We start from the raw sequence: 8895 nt of genomic DNA, 5'->3' as shown, positions 1-8895 counted from the left end.
ATAATGCCACTTAGGAAAGGACTAAATTAACATGAACCCTTTTTCAAACCTCACTTCAACTCATGCTCAAGACATCACCCATACACCCACGCATTAAAGACCACTTACAACCCACGTTCACGGGCACACCTCTTCCTGTTATACCTTAGTAGTTATTGTTGTCATTGTTACCGAAGCCATCACACGACATTTTCCTCCCTTTTCAGTGCTCACAAGAAAGATTCAGCTCCATAACACTTCAATTTAAATGGGTAAATAGATGCAGAAAGTAGAGGAGGACGAGGATTAGGAGAAAAATGCCCCAAAAAAAAAGAGATCAGGAACAAGTAAACAAGTAAATGGCTTAATCAGAGTAGGGGAGAGAACAGACAGGTTACTTTGAATAGGTAAATAGAATGTAAGAGGAGGAAGAGGAGGACAATGAGGAATATGGAACAAGGATCAAAACGGGGAGGAGGAGGAGGAGGAGGAGTTGTAAAAGCGAGAGATAAAAGAGAGTAAGAACATATTATTTTCACAGTAAAGGAGCAGCTCAAGTGCCAAAAAATAAATAAAAGAACAAAAAAACATGTGCATTGTCCTTATAAAAGAAAGTAGAGAAGTAAACGAATGAAAGGATAATCAAAAGACGGGAAAGAAGAAAAGAAAAACGGGAAACAGTCAAACAGGGAGGCAAGTCAAAACGTTCATAAGGGTAACTACTTTATTTTAACCATAGGTGGGCCTAGGAGAAATAAAGGAGTATAGAAATAAACAAAAGACCGACAAGAAAAGAAAAACGGGAAACAGTCAAACAGGGAGGCAAGTCAAAACGTTCATAAGGGTAACTACTTTATTTTAACCATAGTTGGGCCTAGGAGAAATAAAGAAGGAGTATAGAAATAAACAAAAGACGGACAAGAAAAGAAAAACGGGAAACAGTCAAACAGGGAGGCAAGTCAAAACGTTCATAAGGGTAACTACTTTATTTTAACCATAGGTGGGCCTAGGAGAAATAAAGGAGTATAGAAATAAACAAATCAAAGCATAAACAAAAGACGGACAAGAAAAGAAAAACGGGAAACAGCCAAACAGGGAGGCAAGTCAAAAGTGGTTAAAAGGGGTAACTACTTTAATTTAACCATAGTTGGGCGTAGAGAAGTAACGAACGATTATAAAAAATAAACAAATCAGAGCATAACCAAAAGACGGGCAAGAAAAGAAAACGGGAAACAGTCAAACAGGGTTGCGAGTCAAAACGTTCATAAGGGTAACTACTTTATTTTAACCATAGTGGACCTAGAGAAGTAAAGAACGAGTAGAAAAATATACAAATCAAAGCATAACCAAAAGACGGACAAGAAAAGAAAAACGGGAAACAGTCAAACAGGGAGGCAAGTCAAAAGTGGTTAAAAGGGGTAACTACTTTAATTTAACCATAGGTGGGCCTTCCACCGGAGCCACACCAATGTGACCACCGCAACCACCACCACCGATTTGACCACCGGAACCACCACCACCGATTTGACCACCGGAACCACCGCCACCGATTTGACCACCGGAACCACCACCACCGATTTGACCACCGGAACCACCATCACCGATATGACCACCGGAACCACCATCACCGATTTGACCACCGGAACCACCATCACCGATATGACCACCGGAACCACCACCACCGATTTGACCACCGGAACCACCATCACCGATATGACCACCGGAACCACCATCACCGATATGACCACCGGAACCACCATCACCGATTTGACCACCGGAACCACCATCACCGATTTGACCACCGGAACCACCATCACCGATTTGACCACCGGAACCACCATCATCGATTTGACCACCGGAACCACCACCACCGATTTGACCACCGGAACCACCATCACCACCGATTTGACCACCGGAACCACCATCACCACCGATTTGACCACCGGAACCACCACCACCGATCTGACCACCGGAACCACCATCACCGATTTGACCACCGGAACCACCATCACCGATTTGACCACCGGAACCATCACCACCGATTTGACCACCGGAACCACCACCACCGATTTTTATAGCGCGTGTGTGTTTTGGTACTCTACCTTTGGCTTAGCATGTATTTAGACTAGATTAAGAAAAAAAATCAGTTAAGGCAGAAATAAGACAAGAACAAATAAAAGAAACTAGATTAAGGTAATATAATAACTTGTCATACCAGTTTTTTTCCACTATATTTCAATAAAAAAATTTAAAACCCACTTTTTCCCGTTCCTACTCCCTCACCGAAAAGGCAATCGATATAACTCCAACCAATATGAAGATCAACAGTAACACACACACACACACACACACACACACACACACACACACACACACACACACACACACACACACACACATGCTGGCAAACTGAAAAAAAATCAATAGCGGAAGGGGTAGAGGGAGAGGAAGGGGGAATGGTAACCACAGACTGCCTAACAAGCCGCCGCTCGCGAAGGGTGGGGTATAGAGATGGGGGGGTGGGGGGGGGGGGAGAAACGGCGGCGTGGGCACGCTGGAAATGTGGGGTGGGGGTGGGGGGCCAAGCCGCGTGCTCGCCAGTTTTCCCGCCCAAACACGCATGAAGCGCTCCAAACACACACCAATGTCCGCCCGGGGGCGTCAATGGCCGCAGGAGGGAGGCACCCCGGCACAACGTGAAGGATAGTGGTGGCGCCGGGCATGGTGCGAAGGGCGCCCCTAACCGACCCCGGCAGGAGGGTGACGCCCGGCACGGTGCGAAGGGCGCCCCTAACCGACCCCGGCCGGCGCCCGTCTCCTGCGGCGCCCCAGGCAGGAGGGGATGCCGGGCGGTGGTTCCCTGTAGGACGCGACGCATGTTTTTTTTTTTTTTTTGGGGGGGGGGGCTTTGAGGAGCGGTGGCCGCGAGGTGCGTGTGGGGGGTAGGGGGGGGGGGTGCGGCTGGCTGGCTGGCTGGTCGGCAAAATTTTAGTCCTGTCACTGTCACCAAAATTTTGTCCGATTATTGTCGCCAAATTTTTAGTCTTGTCACTCACCAAAATTTTAGTCCTGTCACTGTCACCATTACCCTCTACTCACTGACGCACCTGCACCTCTCTTCCTGTTTTACCTTAGTAGTTATTGTTGTCGTTGTTACCCAAGCCATCACACGACGTTTTCCTCCCTTCTCAGTGTTCACAAGAAAGATTCAGCTCCATAACACTTCAATTTAAATATGTAAATAGATGCAGGAAGTAGAGGAGAACGAGGAGAAAAAGGCCCCCCCCGAAGAAAAAAAAAGAGATCAGGAACAAATAAACAAGAAAATGGCTTAATCAGAGTAGGGGAGAGAACAGACAGGTTACTTTGAATAGGTAAATAGAATGTAAGAGGAGGAAGAGGAGGACAATGAGGAATATGGAACAAGGATCAAAACGGGGAGGAGGAGGAGGAGGAGGAGTTGTAAAAGCGAGAGATAAAAGAGAGTAAGAACATATTATTTTCACAGTAAAGGAGCAGCTCAAGTGCCAAAAAATAAATAAAAGAACAAAAAAAACATGTGCATTGTCCTTATAAAAGAAAGTAGAGAAGTAAACGAATGAAAGGATAACCAAAAGACGGGAAAGAAGAAAAGAAAAACGTGAAACAGTCAAACAGGGAGGCAAGTCAAAACGTTCATAAGGGTAACTACTTTATTTTAACCATAGGTGGGCCTAGGAGAAATAAAGGAGTATAGAAATAAACAAATCAAAGCATAAACAAAAGACGGACAAGAAAAGGAAAACGGGAAACAGCCAAACAGGGAGGCAAGTCAAAAGTGGTTAAAAGGGGTAACTACTTTAATTTAACCATAGTTGGGCGTAGAGAAGTAACGAACGATTATAAAAAATAAACAAATCAGAGCATAACCAAAAGACGGGCAAGAAAAGAAAACGGGAAACAGTCAAACAGGGTTGCGAGTCAAAACGTTCATAAGGGTATCTACTTTATTTTAACCATAGTGGACCTAGAGAAGTAAAGAACGAGTAGAAAAATATACAAATCAAAGCAAAACCAAAAGACGGACAAGAAAAGAAAAACGGGAAACAGTCAAACAGGGAGGCAAGTCAAAAGTGGTTAAAAGGGGTAACTACTTTAATTTAACCATAGGTGGGCCTTCCACCGGAGCCACACCAATGTGACCACCGCAACCACCACCACCGATTTGACCACCGGAACCACCACCACCGATTTGACCACCGGAACCACCGCCACCGATTTGACCACCGGAACCACCACCACCGATTTGACCACCGGAACCACCACCACCGATTTGACCACCGGAACCACCACCACCGATTTGACCACCGGAACCACCACCACCGATTTGACCACCGGAACCACCATCACCGATTTCACCACCGGAACCACCACCACCGATTTGACCACCGCAACCACCACCACCGATTTCACCACCGGAACCACCATCACCGATTTCACCACCGGAACCACCGCCACCGATTTGACCACCGGAACCATCACCACCGATTTGACCACCGGAACCACCACCACCGAATTGACCACCGGAACCACCATCACCGATATGACCACCGGAACCGCCGCCTCCCACTTGCAACCCACCAGAAGCTCCAGCAAAGTACTCGCAGATGGTCGGCTTTATGTGGTGGCAGCCGATGTCGTGCCAGGTAATGAGATCGCCTGGGTAGTACTGGTTAATAAGGCCCAGGCACCTCTCATTGTTGTCCTCGCTGTTGTCGGGCTGAGGGCCGCCGGTGCTGGGGGGAAAGAGGGAGCGAAAGGGTGGTTAGGTACGAGTGTGTGTGTGTGATAGTTGAGGTTTGGGATGGTGGTTATGGTGATAGATTAATATATAGAGAGTGAGATAGACATGTGCTTATAAGGGAGAAATGGTGTGTTATAAAAAAAAGGGGGAGAGAAGGGAGCGTTGGTTGTGTGAGTGTAGGTTTGAGATAGGAGGTGTGTTTTGGGATAGGTTAGACGAGTTAAAGTAAGGGTACGTGATCATAGGTTGGGAGTTGTAAAGATAGAGATAGACAAACCGATAGTAAATGAGTGAAAGGAGAAAAGGTGTGTTAGGGAATATATAGTAGATAAACACTGGTTGATAGATATATACGTGGATTGATTATTAGATATAGATGGAGATTGACAAACATCGATAATTAGAGTAGTTAAATAGGTGGATAGAAGATGGAGATTGACATACAGCTAGAGAAGGGGAGGAATACTAACTTATAGATCACACTGCAAAAGGAAAATAGGGTAGATGAATGAATATATATATATATATATATATATATATATATATATATATATATAAATATATCTATATATATATTTTTTTATATATATATATATAGAGTGACAGATATATATAGAGAGAGAGAGAGAGAGAGAGAGAGAGAGAGAGAGAGAGAGAGAGAGAGACAAACAAAGAAATGGGTTAGGAAGAAAATATTAAATTACACTTCGAGATAAATAGTTTAGTCGGATAGTTAGATAAATAGCTGTGCAGTGAGACAGACAGAGATAGAGAATTAGAGAAAGGCGAACTCAAATCACACACACACACACACACACACACACACACACACACACACACACACACACACACACACACACACACACACATGCACTTACAGTTCATTCTGGTCCCACTTGGTATATGTGAGTGGCTGGTTGTTGCTCCACTCCCAAATGAACTCCTCGTTGTTCAGCCTGTTGCCTCCAGTCCAGATCCAGGGAGAACGGTCTGTTGAGGGGGTGACGAAACAGTTTAGTAGTAGTAGTAGTAGTAGTAGAAGTGGTGGTGGTAGATGGAATTATTCGGTGGTTTGTTTACAGGAATGGATAAGAGAAAGAGAAAATAGGATAGCGTGAAAATAAGGAATAAGATAAAAAGAAAATAAAGATGGAACAAGGAAATAAAAGATAGGAGAAAAAATAGTAAGATCATGATGAAAAATTGAGTAGTTGTTGTACTAAGAGTAGTAGTAGTAGTAGTAGAAGTAGTAGTAGTAGTAGTAGTGGTAGTAGTAGTAGTAGTAGTAGTGGTAGTAGTAGTAGTAGTAGTAGTGGTAGTAGTAGTAGTAGTAGTAGTAGTAGTAGTAGTGGTAGTAGTAGTAGTAGTAGTAGTAGTAGTGCTAGTAGTAGTAGTGGTGGTAGTAGTAGTAGTAGTAGTAGTAGTGGTGGTGGTTGAAATATATAACAATTTCTTTATTTTATTTTTACATGAATGGATGTAGAAAAAAACTGCTTGGAATAATGTAGCCGTTTTTTCTTGTTTTCATTATTTTTTACAAGGATTCATGAAAAAAAATTGTTGGAATATCGTAAGTTTTCTTTTTCATATATATATAGGAACGGATAATGATGAAAAAAATCGTGAAACTCAGTTATGGGAGATCTAAATTCTCCTGATTATTAATGTTTGCAGGAATGGAGAGTGAAAAAAATAAATAACAAATGAGAATTCTAAATGTTTATGGAAGTTTTCTCTCTTTTTAGTCATTCTCTTTAGTCTTCCCTTTAAATTCATTCCCCGCGTCTCGTTTTCTTTTTCCAACCTGGCCTTCACTTTATCTCCCTCCCTCCTTCTCTCTCTCTCTCTCTCTCTCTCTCTCTCTCTCTCTCTCTCTCTCTCTCTCTCTCTCTCTCTCTCTCTCTCTCTCTCCTTCCCTTCATCTATCTCTCAGTCTCTCCTCTTCTTCCTCTTCCTCCTTCCCTCGCTTCCTCTCTCTTTTCCTTCCTTCCTTCCTTCCTTCCTTCCTTCTTCATCATTCCACTATTCTAGCATCCCCATCATTCTCCTCTCCTTGTTCCTCCTTTATCATCATCTTATTTCTTCTCTTTTATCTTTTCTCTCCTTTGTCTTCTTTCTTCACTTTCTCTATTCCATTTGTCTCTCTCTTCTCTCTCTCTCTCTCTCTCTCTCTCTCTCTCTCTCTCTCTCTCTCTCTCTCTCTCTCTCACATCACCACCTCACATCACCACCACCACCACCACACAACCTAACCAGCCAGTCATCCATCACCAACAGTACTAAACATTCAACCACCATCACTACTACCCCTAACCTAACCTAAACATCACAACATTATACTCACGCTTGCCCACGATGCCCACAATGTAACTGTTCTCGGCCGGGGTCTCAATGTTCACGGGGGTCCAGCCTTGGCCCAGCCGCGTGCAATAGTTGTAAGCCTCCTGCCAAGTGTAGCGCTGCCCGCCGTCCACGCACCAGGAGTAGTGGTAGTTTTTGCCGCCGAAAGTGTCGTGGATCTGAAGAGGGGAGAGAAGGGAGGGAGCGTTAGTTGTGTGTGTGTAGATTTGAGATGGGAGATGTAGAGGGCGGTGGAGGAGAGAGATCAAAGCTGTATTGCGTCCGTAGGGAGAATAATTACTTGTCTGGGTTAGAGAGAGAGATGGAAGGAAAGGAAAGGAAGGATAGAAAGTGAAAAAGAATAGAGTGTTTAGTTAGTGCAGGTGCTGGGGTGCAGAGCGTTATGGAAGGGAAGAAAAGAAGAGTGGAAAAGAAGAAGCGTGAAGGGTAGAAGAAGAATTAGTCGTCTGGGTTAGAGAGTGAGATGGAAGGAAAGGAAAGGAAGGGTAGAAAAGTGAAAAAAGAAGAAGCGTAAAGGGAAGAATAGACAGTTTAGTTAGTGTAGGTGCTGGGGTGCAGAGCGTTATGGAAGGGAAGGAAAGAAAGAGTGGAAAAGAAGAAGCGTGAAGGATAGAAGAGAGATTTAGTTTAGTTAGTGAATGTTTTGGGTGAGAGAGTGAAGTGGAGAGAGACAAAGGAAAAGAGAAAAAAGAAGCTGCATATAACCTTTGAGGCGGAGAGAAAAGAAGAATAGAGAGAGAGTTTGATAATGTACGTCTGGGGTGTGAGAGAGTGGAGGAATAATGAAAAAGAGAGAGAGTTGGATAATGTACGATGGGGTAAGAGAGAGAGGAGGAATAATGAAGAAGTTGAGAAATTGGTTTTGGAAGTACTTGAGAATCTGTGAGGCGGAAACTAGAAAAGAAAATAAGTAGGTAAATAGGTATGCAGTGTTGTGTGTTGGTAATAGAGCGAGAAGGAGAACAGACGTGAAAGAAAATTGCCTTGTGTTCCTTGAAAGTGTGATAGATCTATGAGGTGAAGAAAATAGAAGAGATCACTCGTTTTGTAGTGAAGGTTCTGTGAGAGAGATCAAGATGGAGAAAGGAGAAGGAAGAGAAAGATAATAGAAGAATGATATGCCCTTGATGCTGCACTGAATCTATAAGTAGGAGAAACGAGAACAGAAAAGAAGAGGAGAGAGAGGTAGTTTGACCGTGTGAGTTTGAGACAACAGAGGGTGAAAAGAGATGAAGAAACACTTGTGATAAAATAAGATTGCTTTGACTAGTGAATTTGTGAGGTTAAAAGAAGAGAATAAAATAGTTAGCTAGTATGGTAGTATTGGTTCTAGGAAAGACTGAATAAGGGGATATGAAGGAAGACGGATAGATATAAAATAAGATATGGAAAGTGTAAAAATGCGTACGATGAACAAAGTAGAAAAAAGAATAGATATGTAGTGTGTGTTGTAGGTGAGAGAGAGGAGTTGAAGTTAACGTAAGATAGAATAAAGAGAGGGGACAGTAATGCAAGGAAAGGATAGTAGATAAAATAGCAACAGAAAAGAGAGAGAAATAGACAAATAAAATAGATATAAGAAACAGACACAAGGAAGGGAATGAGAAGACATATTTTAAGAAGACGGGAGGGAGGAAAATGAGTAAATAGGGAATTAGGAAGAAATCGAGAGAGAGAGAGAGAGAGAGAGAGAGAGAGAGAGAGAGAGAGAGAGAGAGAGAGAGAGAGAGAGAGAGTGAACATGGCAGCAAAAGTTTATTGAAGATGAATGG

At 43.2% G+C, this 8895-nt stretch overlaps 1 protein-coding gene and 1 long non-coding RNA gene across 3 annotated transcripts in view; one reads left to right on the top strand and one right to left on the bottom strand.

Moving 5' to 3' along the window:
• Window positions 1–309: 309 nt before the first annotated feature.
• Window positions 310–8895, top strand: part of LOC127000821 (uncharacterized) — a 31595-nt gene continuing 23009 nt past the window's right edge. The window contains exons 1-3 of one of the 2 annotated variants that reach the window (XR_007754537.1): window positions 310–718; window positions 980–1421; window positions 3687–4128. This is a non-coding gene — a long non-coding RNA (uncharacterized LOC127000821). Of the gene's footprint in view, window positions 719–875; window positions 1422–3686; window positions 4129–8895 lie in introns of those variants that run through there. The other variant, XR_007754536.1, reaches the window with a different exon arrangement.
• The window catches only part of LOC127000807 (uncharacterized), a 7738-nt gene continuing 2199 nt past the window's right edge, over window positions 3357–8895 (bottom strand). The window contains exons 3-5 of the mRNA XM_050864863.1: window positions 7107–7282; window positions 5641–5752; window positions 3357–4754 (exon numbers count right to left, since the gene is read on the bottom strand). Coding sequence (XP_050720820.1) covers window positions 4109–4754; window positions 5641–5752; window positions 7107–7282 — 934 coding nt within the window. The 3' untranslated portion in view covers window positions 3357–4108. The remainder of the gene's footprint in view (window positions 4755–5640; window positions 5753–7106; window positions 7283–8895) is intronic.

Source organism: Eriocheir sinensis, chromosome 19 (assembly GCF_024679095.1).
Source record: "Eriocheir sinensis breed Jianghai 21 chromosome 19, ASM2467909v1, whole genome shotgun sequence".
Classification (NCBI taxonomy): domain Eukaryota; kingdom Metazoa; phylum Arthropoda; class Malacostraca; order Decapoda; family Varunidae; genus Eriocheir; species Eriocheir sinensis.
The sequence above is the reverse complement of the archived record's forward strand: the minus strand, read 5'-3'. Positions and strand labels throughout refer to the sequence as shown.